This window comes from Ruditapes philippinarum, unplaced genomic scaffold (assembly GCF_026571515.1).
Source record: "Ruditapes philippinarum isolate M1 unplaced genomic scaffold, ASM2657151v2 ctg359_1_1_1_1, whole genome shotgun sequence".
Taxonomy (NCBI): Eukaryota; Metazoa; Mollusca; class Bivalvia; order Venerida; family Veneridae; genus Ruditapes; species Ruditapes philippinarum.
In genome coordinates, this window is record NW_026863896.1 from 185,929 (window position 1) to 202,157 (window position 16,229).

General features: G+C 30.9%; 1 protein-coding gene across 8 annotated transcripts in view; it reads left to right on the forward strand.

The window, feature by feature from the left end:
- The first annotated feature begins 535 nt into the window (after positions 1-535).
- The window catches only part of LOC132723689 (b(0,+)-type amino acid transporter 1-like), a 56,330-nt gene continuing 40,636 nt past the window's right edge, over positions 536-16,229 (forward strand). Inside the window, exons 1-2 of one of the 8 annotated variants that reach the window (XM_060708459.1) lie at positions 536-707; positions 13,255-13,344. In XM_060708459.1, the coding sequence (XP_060564442.1) occupies positions 551-707; positions 13,255-13,344 (247 nt within the window). In that variant the 5' untranslated portion in view covers positions 536-550. The other 7 variants (XM_060708466.1, XM_060708465.1, XM_060708463.1 and 4 more) reach the window with 7 other exon arrangements.

The following is a 16,229-nucleotide window of genomic DNA, read 5'->3' on the forward strand; positions in this document are numbered from 1 at the left end:
TTTAGACATTTACTGGAATTATTAATTGTACTTCTCCAATTTTGCATAAAATGATCACGCAGTCTTAAGTTGACAGTATTCTTGAATGAAGCAGGAGATTCCACATTTTGATTTATCCAGAAATGCGACAATCCAAGATCATTTAAATTATTTCGAACAAAACAGACCCAATCTGATTTAATATTATTCAGAGTATATAAATTATGAGTTGTTCTATATAGAATGCTGATTATCTTATCATGTTTAGAATTAACTATTTTACCCCAGTAATTAAGAACTCTACTTTTAATTTGTGTTGAAAGTGGGTAATACCCAACTCCCCATAATTCATAACATTTGGAGTACTCTGTTTCAACTGTAGAATTATCTTTAGGTATTTTAATTGAAATTTATCCACAACACTCACATCTTCAACACCCCAAACTTCACACCCATACAACAAAATGGGTGCTATCATTGTATCAAACAAGTGTAATTGCATATCTATTGGTAAATTAAGTATCCTAGATTTCCTAATTACAGAATTCAGAATTGATTGTTAAACAGTAAAATGTGTATATATAACGTAGAAGTTCTTGAATTATTAATCCCTTCCGTGATATTAAATTACTTTCATTTCATTCCGTATAGAAATGTACCGTGTATAGAGTTTATACAAGAAACAGGAAGTTCATCTGGCGCTAAATGTAAAAGCAACACAAGATTTTGTCGGTATTCTGATATATTTTTGCTCATACAAATTAATTAAATTTGCGCTAACATTATTTGTATCCCATTCATTTAGAAATGTTGTTTGCTAAAATAATTTGTGTTTGAGACTTAAATTGTGTTTAATGTGGTGAAAATTTCCTTGATAAAGTTTCATCATCAGCGATTTTTTTCCTTAAATCGTGACAATAATAATTATTGTGAAAAAAATATATTCAAATTGTGAATTCTTTTCTTTTAAATGAAAATTTATATATATCTACACGAAATTACTCAAATGAGCCTTTTTCAGATAGATTTCAAATTGAATTTACCACTCTAAGTCTTAAGGGGCATTTTTTCATCTGTTACACTAATCAGAACCTGACCCTAACGTGATACGCCCCTGTAAACACTCTATCAAAACTATTTGCGAATCAAATTGAAAGCAATTCAACTTTGGTTTGAATATGGCCAGTAAGATAATGTTTTAATTTTAAACAATACATCAACGCAATGACAAATTGAGATTTTAATCACTTTAATTAGAAAAAAATCAGGAAAAAGACACAATTGTAAGCTTAATATATGTAGATTGTGAATTTTTGCAGAATTTTGAACCAGGGCTCGACATTAACGGTTGTCTGACTGCCCGGGACAACTTAAAGTTTGGTCCAGGCAAGTTATTTTGAAAAGCAAGTGAAATAAAAAGCATCATTGACAAAATGCATGTACAAAATACAGCATGCGACCATGTGTATTAAGCGACGTTTGTCTTAAGCGGCCACTTTCAAATCCCCCCATCATTTTCTCTCTATATCTTTAATGTATTAAGAGACTTTTGCTCAATGCGACCAACGGCCGCTAATTAGTCAGCTAATTGAGATCAATCTTTTCATTAAACGACCACTTTTTCCTGTCAAGTAATTGTGTTTTTAGAGAACGCCACCTCATAATGTCACAAGTGTCAACAATCACAACATAATATATAAATGTGTGAAAAACTCTATTTGCCAATCCGTTTTAGTGTATGCAAATAAAGGTAAGTACCGTAAGTATACACGTGACGTGTATTATCCAATAATATTGATAAAACAATGCAACGCTCCGCCCCAACTCAGATGGTGTATACGCTTAGCTGTTGACATTTAGACTGCATTGAATTGACCTTGAACTTGATCAGCAATTAAATTAATTGTTACAATCAGATATAGTTTGTTTATTTCAAATGAAAAATGCACAACAGAAAAAAGCTTCACTTATCAGGGTTTTCGTGTTGGAGACAAGGAAATTCAACGGAGAAGTTTAAAAATTCTGGAAAAATGTCAAATATGTATGTAATGGATCAAAACTGATTTGTCAAATATCTGAAAGGTATTTTTTTACATTAGCATTAGATTACATTAGCTTATTGGAGCGTTCTAATTATTAAACATCTATATAAATGAAGTTGAAAAACATTTCCACAGCAAAAGAAAGATGTCATGTATAAATTTTGACTTTTTATCATGCTTTGCCCTTTCCCCCATGAGCATATTGTGAAAAATGGCCGTTTTCACTGAAAAGCCTCCTGTTACAAGTTCAAACTGCTATGAAACTATGAAAAATGCTTCAATACTAATCAAACTTGGCACAAATGTTGACTGGACCATTGCCTTTGTAACGACATGCTCAGTCTTAAATTTCCTGTTACCATGGCAACGAGGGGACATCTCAAAATTGCCAAAAATCACTATTTTGCCTCGATTTTTTTCCATTAAAATTTATTTCAAAGTGCTACAACTTCTCAAGGGATTGAGATAGAGTCTAAGGCTTTTCAGCGTTGGTTACACGTTTCATTATGATCGACCTGGGGTCATTTTTAGCCTCTCACAAGTCCAAAATTTTCCTGATGTATCTTTTAGATGGGGGATGCGCCGAAAAAATGTTCATTTTTTTTAGCAACATTTCTCAAACGAAAACATGTGTTTGGGGCCCAAATAGGACATTTTTTCACTATTTGAGGCCTAAAAAAAGGGGGGGTCGAAAGTGCGTTGTTTCGCGTATATAATATGAGGTAAAGGGTTAAGAGACCGTTTCATTAAACGACCGTTTTGGGTGTTTCCCTTGTGCGTTCGCTTAATACAAGTTTGACTGTAAATAGAAAAAACATCTGTAAATCAAAAATACACCATGAATTATTATCAATAATGTGAATACACTACGGTCATGTACATTTGTTGATATAGGAAACGGAAGCAAAAATGTGATGGGTAAGGTAATTCCCCGTTCTAATAATAGACTATATTTAATTTTGTACAAGGTAATTCCTGGGTCATGCTGTCGTTTTAATTTTGATGCGTGCATGTAAAGATATCATTGAAAATATGTATATAATCGTATTTATCTTTAAATATAATTGTTAAATAAAGTTTTTTGCATTAAAAATGATTTATTGATTTATCTAATATAACAACATTATGAACGTAGTCACGTTTACAGCTGTTGACATCAATTTGTCGTTATTAGCCTGGATGATGATTGATGAACTGATGTTTTAGATAAACTACTGAATACAAAAAATATTTGTGTCTAACTAACAATCAATTTCATAAACAATATGTCTAGTTTATTGCCTTATGTTAACATGACCTAATACATGACCTAATACAAGAAGTAATAATGTATGATCTTGTTTTTCTTTTCTGATAATATACATTTTTACCACTTTTAGGTCAGGACAAGTAAGTCTTAGGTCAGGGCAAGTAGTTTTAAAAACTACTTGCCCGACAGGACAAACACTTATATTATATTTATAAGACCACACCTTGAATGTGGGAATATTATTTAGAGTCCAAGATTTAAAAAAAGATATTGAAGCAGTTGAAAAAATTCCCAATTGAAAGTTAAATTATAAAAATATTGAATAACAAATTCTAAAATCTTTGCAAATAAGGGCTTTTTCACTGTAATAGTGCTTAAATGTTTGAAGATGCCATCCTAGACAGGAATTGTTTGCATCCATTTAATCACTGCAAAATTTCAGTCATGCATTTTTCCCCAATTTTTAACAAAACACCGCTGAAATTCCCAATTCCATGGGTATGGGTCATGTTCCCAAAATCCCTGCTGAAGAAATTATGTTGTGTAAAAAGTTAAAATTAGCTGCAGACATATTATAAAGGCTAGCCTAGGGGTGATATCAGGAAGATATAGGTTATAATATATTTTTTAAAAAAGCACCACAATAATTATTTGGTGTCAGACCTTGAGGGGGTTACAAGAGATTGCTGATCTTGCTACCCTACACTGGATAAAGTACTGGGGCATTGATTATAGTCACTAGATCTATGCACAAAAAAAATAGAAATGTTAGAGTAAAATTATAGGGTCACTCGTCCTGCAGGTTGAGTGACCCTAGAAAAATTTGAGGCCCGAAAACCTCATTTACCTCATATCAATGAAAATGTTCTTCATTGATAAGGGGTAGAAATATAGTATTTTGTTTTCTTGACTGGCTCAGATTTTCACTTACTTGTCCACAGACAATTTCAATGGAAAGATTTGCTTCTCCGCCAGTATATATAAATAGGACAAGTCGAACATAGGATTTCCACACCCATGATGTTTTAACTATTTCTTTTATTCACTTTACAATTGACATATTAAAATTTTCATGAAAATTAGCATGAATCTGGAAGCATTCTGCTTTAAAGGTAATAATCCCCACTGAAAATATTGTGTAATTATACATTAAATATGTAAAGGTAGATAATTCTTGTTACTACTCAAATGATCAAATCTGTCTTGTATAAGTTCTTTCCCCTTGGTAACTGCTCTTCATTAGTACAAGAAGTTGATAATTTTCTTGACATTTTAATCAAAGTTCATAAGGATTTTTTAAAACACTTTGGTCCTTTTTTTCATATCATCTGGCCAAAAAAGAGGGTAAAAAACAAACAAACTGAACTATCTTTTTTTTTGACCTCAGACTTCCTAAAAGGTCCAAAAGGTTCACAAAAGGTGAGAGGGGGGGGGGGGGAGGGAGTGTAAAAAAAAATAATTTTTATTGGTTGATCAGAAATAGGGGAAAGTATAAAATGTGTGAGGGAAATGGGACCAATTTTCAAACTTGGTCCCCTGCCTGAAAATTTTTATTACCCAGTGATTTTTCTCACTTAATTGGTAAAAGGCCTTAGCCTCTTGATTTTGGGAAAAATTATCGCTAAAATGACTGATTTGGGAAGAAAAAAGCTGGTTTAAGTTCTGATTTTTGGGAAAACTACATGATTTTAAAGAAAATTTCAATTGGGAAGAGGCCTTTTTTCAGAGTCTGTTATAAAAGTAAGAAAATCACTGTTACCGGTATATACATGTATATTATTGTAGTACCATTTGACAAAATACATGTATGATTTCGAATTTATTCAAGAATCTTTGGGAGTCGTGGGGTTGAGCTGAGAATTAAAGTAGTGAAATTCAAAAGACAAATGGATTGCCCCTTTCACATAACATGCAAAACTGACATGATCTGTATATCAAATGTATATAGATTAAAACAGTGTTCAGTGATTAATTAATAATCAATTGATTTACTCTGGCCGATTAACCCTGACACTGTCATTCATTGAATAGGTTTGATAAGATACCATTTTAAAGTTTGTCATTTTTGCCTTTTCTTTACCTGCTGTAAGTGCCTACGTGCATTAATCCATGCTTTAGGAGAGACATAGATAAAGTACAGGAGAGCTGACGTGCAGTATAACCGAGACATTGATTTACTGTCAAGCTGCGTGTATTAAGACATCTGACTGGGTTTTGCTAAAGAAGTGACTTGTACTTAAGTAAACTCAGTAAAAATTATATACATTACAATATTTTGTGCAACAAAATATTGTACATCCTAGCTAGGTGTCTTTTATAAGGACTTAAAATCTCTCCAGGTGGTATTTGAACAATGATAAAAAATCTGTATTTTGAAAGCATTTAATTTTATAAATTTCTTCTGAAAACTGAATGTTTAAGGCTACATAGAATGTCTCCCAAGAACTTGGTCCGAGCTCTGTAAGAAGAATCTCGGATTTATAACCGAGGGGTGACTGGTTTGATCCTCGGGCAAGAAAGAAGTAATTGCTGATAAGTTATTCAGGAAAGCCAGTTTGATTGTCAAGATATGACCAAAAATTCACTAACATCAGCATTAAAACCAAACAAACTGGTCAGATGTCAGTGCATTAGCCTTTGCCACCACCCACCAGTATAGTGCTAAGTCAGTCTGCAAATCTGTGAAGTCTGACCAGGCTCTATACTGTTTAAATCTTTATGTTGATCAACCCAATAGTATAGTGGTCAGTTCCAAAAATGGAAGGTGGACAGGTCTATTTTAGAAATTCAGCTGGTTAAGGGTTAACTTAGCGAGATAGAAAATGGAAACTATTTTTCTCATATGCTAATTTTCTATGCCAGCATGAGATCCAATAATTGGAAATGCGTCAAGAGATGGTGTAGCTTTGCGTAGGCAGTATTGGTTAATACGAATGCTGCCGTTATTCTGAATTCCTAGAGAATATTTTTCCTATAGATCTGTAACTCGCTATTACTAAGAGAGAGAGAAAAATGGCGGCCATGCTGTATTAAAAAGTCTAAAAATACGAACAGCTTAATTTACTGTTAGTTAAAGAAGTGGTTTTATAGTTCATTATACTACATTTAATACAGGTTGGTGAATTTTATTTTTGGTGTTTTTTGGGGTTTATTTTATTGTAATATTTCAAAATGACTGAAGTGAAATAACTTGTTTTTGTTTTGTTCTTGTGACTGGGTGTTACCATATGTTTCCAAATCTAAATATTTAAATAGATTGTACTGCCTAATCTTTAGAATAACATTCAAGTTTGATAATGGAAATGAAATCTTTAGAGTGAAATTTAAATTTATTGGAAATGGGAACCGGAAAAGCTCAGCTACATTTATAACATTTGAAGTTTTAGATTAGAATTATCACAATTTAATCTGCCTGCTAATGTATTCTAATTAGAATTTAATCGGTTTACCCTGATAAGATTACTTAAAGAGCATTTAGAATTGCACATAAATTACTTTATTTGATCTTATTAGCATTTTTAACAAGTATTTTTGGAAAAATTAATATTTGCAGTTTTGCCAACCCGCATTTTGTTTAAAAAAATGTTTGATGATGAATTGAGATTTTTTAAAAATTGAAAACCCCCCTTTTAAAAATTTTTGGGGATCAAAGGTCAAGGTAATGTGGGCCCTTTACCTTAAAAGTTATTTACCAAAACTTAAAGAAGAAATTTTTGGCCCCTACAAAAAACCTTTTTAAGGGATTGGCGGTTTTTGGGTTTTCCTTTTTTTTTTAAGTTGGCGTCAAAAAAGAAAAATGAAAAAATTTTAAAAAACCCCTTTTATTTTTTTTAAAAAAATGTTTTTCAAATTTGAAAAAAAAATTTTGAAAAAAAGGTTTCCAAATTTTTTTTCAATTTTTTAATTTTTTATTTTTTTAAGAAAGCAGTTTAAAATTAGGTGAGTTGATCAGTGCTTAAAATTTTTTTCATCATTCACATGGTTTTCTTTACAAAATTAATGATTATCTATCAACTTACAAATATAATATTTGACTCACAAGCTAAAGCAAAAAAGCTCTTAGCCTAAACAACTTAATTTATTAGCAAAATGTCCGACATAATTGTCAGACAAAAATTGTCCAAAATTAGAGTCAGTGTGACTTCAAACTGAACCAAACCAACTAGTAAGGCAAGTTTCTGTGGTACCGGTATGTTGGTTAATCATTAATACAAGGGTTGTCATCTTGTTTCATTATTTACCAGGATTATAAATTACCATGAACATACATAGAAAAGTATATATAATGAGGCTAATGTAAACTATAGATTGTTGTGAAGTTGCTGGTGATTTTCAGTATGCTTATGTCTCCCAAAATTTATGGGAGACATATTGTTTTTTACCTTCGCCCTCCGTCCGCATTAAGCTTGTCCGGCCTTCACAGGTCAAACTACTGGTTGGATTTCAACCAAACTTTACAGTAGTGATCAGTACCATCCCTAGTTGTGCATGTCACCGGCACGTTCCACTTTGCTGCACAAAATGGCCGCCAGAGCTAAAAATAGAAAAATCTTGTCCGGCCTTCACAGGTCAAACCACTGGTGGGATTTTAACCAAACTTTACAGGAGTGATCATTACCATTTCTAGTTGTGCACATCACAGGCACGTTCCGTTTTGCTGCACAAAATACCATAGCCACCAGAGCTAAAAATATTAAAATCTTGTCCGGCCTTCACAGGTCAAACTACTGGTGGGATTTCAACCAACCTTTACTGTGGAGTGATCAGTACTTTCCCTAGTTGTGCACATCACTGGCATGTTCCACATCACCTCACTGCACAAAATGTCCGCCAGAGCTAGAATAGGAAAATCTTCTCCGGCTTTCACATGTCAAACTACTGGTGGGATTTCAATGAAACTTCTTATGAGTGACCATAATTAGTTTTGAGAGACTTAAGTTTTTGTGACAAAAAAAACCCTTATAGTTATTAAAGTATTGCAGCAATTGAAGGCCAGGTACACTGTCCCGCCCAACGCCTAATTCAGAGGCTTGCTATTTTTCGATACATAAAAAGCTCATAATGTTCACTCACTTTGCATTGGAACTTAAGAGAGTGAATATAATCTGCAGCTCTTTTGAATTTTTCCCTGCTGTTAAGTCAGTACTCACACGATCTGGCTTACAGGGTTAATAGACCACAGTAATTCTTGTTTCCATGTCATAAGCCATCAGATAACATTTATTAATTGAAATTGGAATTTGTCAAGTTGATTCTTTAGTGTATGGAACTTTTTATGAATATACATGCAATATATAGATGAGTAATTATTACATGTTTTATCTATTTGTTTGAATAAAAAATCGATGAAGGTGAATACAAATCGTTGAAGGTCAACTGGGATAAAAGGTTGCAGCACCTATATTTGTTTTGATGAGACAAATGTTTAAACATCCATTTGGTTTTCATCATGTAAATGATGTTAAGACTTATATTATTTCATAAGAAAAAGAAGATAACATACCCTTAAATACCAGATAATCTATGTACCATTTCATCATATACCCACTTTATAATAACCCGTCCCCTGCTTCCCACCACCCCCACATTCACAGGAGCACACCTCCTTAAATAAGGTACAAAAGAGATCACATTCAATATTATCACAGTCAATTGTAGATTTAATACAATTGTTGTTGTTTTTTTTTTTAAATTATCTCTGTAATCTCTTTTTCCTCAGTCTTTAAGGTATTATTGTGGTGTTGAAATCATATGAAACATGTTGATACTAACTGTTGAAAGTTATCTCAGATGAGAAGGATAAATTACAAATTTTTTTTTTTAATTGTTGAACTTCTGTAGTTCAATGTGACATTGAAAAAAAAGAAATGATGAAATTTCAAAACTTTATCAAAGTACACAATAAACAAATAATTATTTAGAACATGCCTTGGTCTACCAGGATTTTAGGTAAGGATTTAAACCATTTGTCATTCAAGATTTGACCCTTGCATTAGTCAGTTGGTGAAATTAATTTATAATAATGGATAAGTCACAAAATATTGGTTTTATCGGTAAGACTATTTTAAGTTGTAGAATTGACCAACTTAACTTTATTGTAATATCAATTTGACCAAAAAAAAATGAAATTATGTTTGAAATTTAAAAAAATTCAATTGTTTTGACAACATTTTTTGCCAGAGAAAATTACTTCAGAACTTCTTTTTTTCTTGTGGTATATATATTTTGTGTTTATGTCTTATATTTGTGTGTATCTATTTAACTACATGTATAACAACTGCATGCCACACAACAAATTGCTAGCTGATATTTTATATATCAGAGAACTGCAAATTTCACAAATTTTGTTTAAATTTACTGTATTATTAATTTATTACACGTTGCCTAATTTTATGCCAAATTACCTGTTTTACATTATATTAAGAGTATCTTTTTACTGGCATAATTATTCAAATTTATAACAAAATAATATCTAGACCATCTGTACAAATATATGCGAGTTTTATCGTGCATGTGAAATTGTCATTTTCAAATCTCCCTTGGATATAATTATTATTACTAGTTTAATAATAATAATTCAGGTAGGCTGTACAAGAGAATTATTGTAATTTCTTTCCAGGATATGAAAATTACTTCATTTATAATGATTATTTAAAGTAAGGGTTATAATTTATAACGTATGGAATACGACAATTTATTCTTTTTTTTCCCTCTCCGCCACTGTGAGATAAACCTAAAATGCTTTAGATTAATTATAATGATCACTATTGAAAATCCAGGTTTAAAAGATTGATTTTGATTGTAGTTCAACTGTGAATAGTTTAAAGTTTACAGTCTAACATAACTGTATTTTAGATTATAATAGATCTTGGCAATTGATCAGTGCTACCGCAAAGGTTATAAAATACATGTATACATTTGTAAAGGGTTTAAGTTTGGAAACACAGTTGCTAAAGGACTTTGTTTTCTCGCGGACGTTATTGAAAACAGGAGGATTTTCTCTGGATTTTCTCCGCTTTTTTCCTCTGCTTTTAGTCACCTTAAATTCTGTACAAGATATTGATTTGAAACTATGCAACGGACTGACACGTGTGATTCCGGATTTAAAGGTTTGCGATTTGTTTCAAGAATTTTCTTTTCTGCGGTTTTTGATTTATAATGCTTGTGAATAGGATAGGATTTACATTTTTTTGTCATGGTAAAAATATAATTTGTATAAATGTGGTTGATTGAATTTTAATTTATGTAGGAAGGTTCGGCCTTTATTGACGATTGAAAATAAAATAAAAGACAGATTTTAAAAGGCTGACAAATGAATACAATTATTTAAATTGCAAAATCATCGAACTTAATTTATTATTATAGCACATACTTTTTATATAATCCAGGTTTTTATATTATAATCTTTTATAGATTAAACAATTATCATATTATAATATCAAAATGTTGAATTATTGAAATCTTTTTAGAGGATATCTTGGCATAGAAGAATAAGAATAGAAAATTTTACTTGTCATTGAATGTCATTGATTAATTGTAAAAGAATTAACTATGTTTGAAAGGTAAACTTGTACCGGCTTTTTGTATTGGCAGATTTCCCATAGTTTTTTGTTTAATGAGAAACACAATGTCAACAAATTAAAAATGAAAAAAAGGTAAAATAGTAAGCAAAAAAACATGTTTGTAACTAAGGAGTTTGTGTTGTAACTAAGGAGTTTATTAAAATCAAGAGATTTTCTGTAAAAAAGTGAAAAGAAAATGATGATGTAATCAATTGTTTATTTGTTGTTGTTGTTGTTGATCATTCAATCTGAATGATGCAATTTGTGAAATCTATACATGTTATCATTTTTTTCTTCAATTAAACTGATGCAATGCATGGCTTCTATTTTTCATTACTTCTACCAGCAGAATCTCCCTATATTGTTAACAATAACCGATTCAGATTCAAATCGAGTCATCTTGTCTAGTGAAGAGGTTTCAGCTGCTTTAAAGTTGATCTTTTTCATTTAACCTTGGGACGTGCAGGAATAAGCACATTTTCGTTTACTGAATTATTTGGTAGCTTGGAAACTTTGTTTAAGGTTTCATAGTGGGGTTTTTTCATGAAGGACAAAAAAGGACAATTTTAATGGATTTTAATTTTGACGGTATATATTCTGTTTGAAGAAGCCCTGACCTATTTTACAAAAGTGAATTTTAGTTTAATAAATTCAAAGATATTTTAGATAATTTTGTTTTTTTGCGAAGAAAAATTCTCTTTTATTGCTGAAGGTTACTGATTAATGTACATGTATATATAATAATTTTTTTTTTACATTTTTTTCCTGTTATTATTTTATATGATATAAAAAGGGGAAAAACTTGTATAATATATGTACAATTGTATATGGTATAAATTTTTTTAAAGAAAACACATTTGTGACAATTATTACTGTTTGTATATGTTTTGGTAGCTAAATGCTTTAGTTCACTTGCTACTGGGACGACAAATTAATAAATGGGCAGAAAATTTAAATGCTGTCAAAATATAGCATACAGTGAATAGCTTTAAGAAATTAAATGGAAGTGTTGTAAATGTATGTATTACTTAAACAAAAATTGATAAAAAAAAGAGTACATAATGATTGTGTTTTAATATGTTTGATTGATTTGAAAATTCAATAGAATTGTAATTGTTTGTGTGCTTAAATAGTTGATAGTTAAATCATCTTGAATTACCATTAACAGCTTTTTTAAAGGCTTACTCTTATTAGCAAAAATATACTTTTTCATTCTGGACAAAACCATTTGTCATTTTGAATTTATTAGTAACAGAAAATTTTCATTATTTATACCAGCTGAATTAACAGTGCAGACCATGATCAGAAGGCATGAATGCAACGGCGGATCTTGGTCAGCATTGGTCGCATGGGTATCATTTAATTGCTGCTAGCAGACTTAAGGCTCAAACATTATTTAGTAATGTTGTATTGACATAACAAAATAATTGAAAATTTTCAACAAAAAAAAAATTGATTTTTTTTTTTTTTTTTGTATAAACTATTTTTCCTGCAACTTTTAAATACTATTTATAGTATTTATAATAATTGCCAGTTTTAAAATATTTACATAGCTATGGTAGAAATTTGGTCATATTTACATATCTGAATAGAAAGTTGGTCACAACTCGGGTTTATATTTATCTCAATGAAAAATATTGACATTATTTAGTGAAAAAATGGAAAACAATTTAAAATATGTATAAAAATAGAAAATAATTGTATGAAAACTTTGGAACAAACAGGAAATTTAAGGTGAATGTTATTTACAAAATGATAAGAGCGTATGTATTTTATCAGTTACATGTATTTTGCATTGTGGACCGAGTTTGCATTTTGATAATGATTAGTTTAGATTTCTGTCACATGTGTGTATTACTAAAGTGATTAAATTTTTTTCATAAAAAAAAACCCAAACAAATTGATCAATATATTCTATTTATTTAGATTCAAACAAACCAAAGATACAAATTTTACTTGTCCATGTAATTTCCTGAGTAAAATCTGTGGGAGGACAAATAGAAAAAAGTAGCATGCCTTTCCTAAAAGTTAAAATAGACAAAGTAGAAGAGTGACAGAATGACAATATTTATTCTGCTGACTGTATAAACTGCTCATTGCATTCTTTGCTGTGGTGTAAAATGGCTGTTGCCTTGGTAGAGCTCAAACCTAAATCCTTCACTTGAAAAAAAAGTTGAAATGTTATGTAGGTCTCTGCTGTGACACCCTTACCATTGTGGGTTTGAGTTTGGAGGAAGCTGTCAATCTAGCTAACAAAAGGCTGGTGGTTCTACTCCTGGAAGCCACTTGTGCTTGAAACAGTGCAAGGAAGAACATCTGAAGTCTTCATCCTCTATATGACCTTAATTTATTAACCAGGCTTTGAAGAGTGTTATAGACTCACTTTAATAGTTTCAAACATGTTTTATTTGTCTATTTTCAGGTTCTGACAGTTCAAATATCAGTCATAATCAACCCTCTGTGTATCAGGACAGTGTCAATATGAAAGATCTACTTGCCCTCAAAGATAAAAGTAAATATTTAATACAGCATTTCTGTACATTTCTATTATTGATCTTGTCTTTTTACCTTTTTTTAGGTAAAACATCTTAATAGTGTTAGTTTGAAGTAATGAGCAACTTTTCTGACATTGTAATGAATGTAGATATATGATTATGAGTTACGAGGGCTATTTAGCAGCCAGCATGACTACTTTAGTTATAATTACACACCTCCTCTATTGTTTGTGACAGGTCTATATTTTTCGGATAGACCTGCTTAAACAAAAGAAAGTCCGTTATGAGGTCTATCTTTTGCACGTGCACAGGTCTGTTCTAGTCAGACAGACTCGGTCATGAAAAACACGTGAAAAATATAGACCTGCCAAAGCGAAGACAAAGAAAACATGAAATGCAATCAAAAATTAAAAATTGAAATAAAATGTAAATGATTGTCATAATGTTCCTGTCTTACAAAATCCGGATACATTTTTTAAACAAGATAATGTTTATTGAATGCATTAAGCAATTATTCCTGCATATCAAAAATAAATCATATAATTATATCAAATCTTTGAATAAAAATAATGGATATCATATCAATGTTATGACACATTTAACATTTATTTAATCGCGTCATTTTTCAAAGAAATAGTAATCTAAGTGGTTCATTTATCATTAAGTTCACAATATAACAAAATGGACGTTTCAAGTTCATATCTATGAAACTGTATAGCTGTAATTACAGCATAATTATTACGATTTTAAAATGTTAATAAAGTTATAAGTGATTTAGTATAAAGATTTATGATGAACGATCATATTTTATTCTAGAACATTCTAATCTGCTATATAAAATACAGTTTTGGTTCATGTAAATTACACTTGCCAACAATATACATATGTAAGTTTTTCGTGGTCTGTTGGGTATCTGGACATTGCCCTTCGGCCAATTGCCCACTCGGAAATTTGCCCCCTTTTTCCAGTGGCGGTTATTTGCCCCTTATATCTTTGGAAGGGACGGACATTTGCCCCACTTCCCTGTTTTAAAAATGTTAAAATATTTTATTGTTGAAATGATAGCTACCAAAATTCATTGCCTATTGTCGAAATTTCATTGTGCTTAAATACAAAAATTTCGTGCAAATTTGTGAAAGTCAAAATAGCACCCATGAATAAATGAACTATTATGTTTCCATTGACATACAAAAATCTATACACGAGATGACAAGTCACAACAGCAAAATAGAAGGCAAACGTCCGGGGGGCAACTGTCCGGGGACAAATGTCCTAGAATCTGCATTGTCTGATACGAAATTCTATCAAAATAATTATTCATACTTCAACATACTTTCGAATACAGACCTATTCACTTTATTATTGACAAATTGCACATTTAGCTTTTTTGATTATTATTATTATAGGGAAAAGCAAAGTTAAATGCAAAATATATATTGTATTTAAGCAGAACGTTGATAAAAGCTTACCTGTATATGCGTTGTGTTAAAAATAATATTTGTGCATTACATCAAATGTTCCGAATCAGCCATTGCTCAAGCCAATATAGTTTTACGGTGTGTAAGTTGGATATCGGCCTCGTACATCGATCTTTCTGTTTAGGAAAGACCTCGTACTCGGTCGATATCCTATACATAAGTCTCATTGTGTGACAGCCTTATATACATGTAGCATTATATTTATTAGGTAAGTTTGTTGGGACATGAATTGATATGACTGTTATACTTATTTATTTTTTTGCCACTTTTGAAAAAAATTAAGTTTTAAAGTTGTTACATATTCTTGAAATGTCTAATTTAACATACAATGCTGAATATAGCATGTTCAGGTTTAGACATTTTATTTAAGCTATTAAATCACTTTCGAGTCAGCTTCCTGGAACCAACCAGTACAGTGGTGTCATATGAAGAAACATGGATGTGACCCGATTAGGGCTCGAACCCATGAACCCTGGGTTGAAAGGCAGACACTTTAACCACAATGCCACTGCTCCCCTTATGTAGCCTGTTTGAAAACTTGTCAGTTTAAAGATCTTTGAATATTTGTTGGTTTGTATGGGTTTATGCATCTGTTAAAAAACAAGTTTAAAAGGTTAAGTATTTGAACAACTGTGAACATTTTGTTTTATTTTAACAATATTGTATATAATGTTGAAGTTGAATGTTTTTTGTAGCCAATTTTAAAAAAACTTCTGTTGCCTGTTTTTAAAGATCTACATGTCAGTTAATCAATTATTATATATGATTTATTAAGTCTTATATTATAATACAGTTCTATATACTTATTCAAGTTATTGTATAAGTAAACTATTAATCTATTGAAATATATACATACAGTGTAAGAAAATCAATCGTTATTGTAAAATGATAGAGTGGGGTAAAATAAATACCACAAGGTACTGATTATATACGTAAATTTTCCCGGCCCGCATGCCTTAAAAGTACATCATTATTATCCCCCATTTTAACACTTGAAAATGTAAATTACACAAGATTTGCATGTTTTATCAATCTTTTAAATGTATTTATTGTGTCTATAAAAAAAAGGGCTGGAAAATTGTTATTAATGAGCAGCTGAAAATCTGTCAGCTTATAAGTTTTTGCTGTTAATTTCTTTTATAACAGAGTGGGTTATGAATTATTTTTTTCACAGTATATTATTGATTAGATATGCACTTTATTATTTTCTAATCAGGGGAATTTCTAATGGAGTATTTAAACTGTCTGGGTCTTCAATCAGTTTTAATTGCTTTAAGGCCATTATAAAATGATCATTGGTTTGAAGATTAACTGTGTTTTTTGTTGTTGTCAAGTTTGCTTTTTAGTTCACCTGTTAATTTCTAGGATTGGCCTGTTGTCTGTCATCCCAAATTTGTGTTGTAAACATTCTATTATCAAGCTCT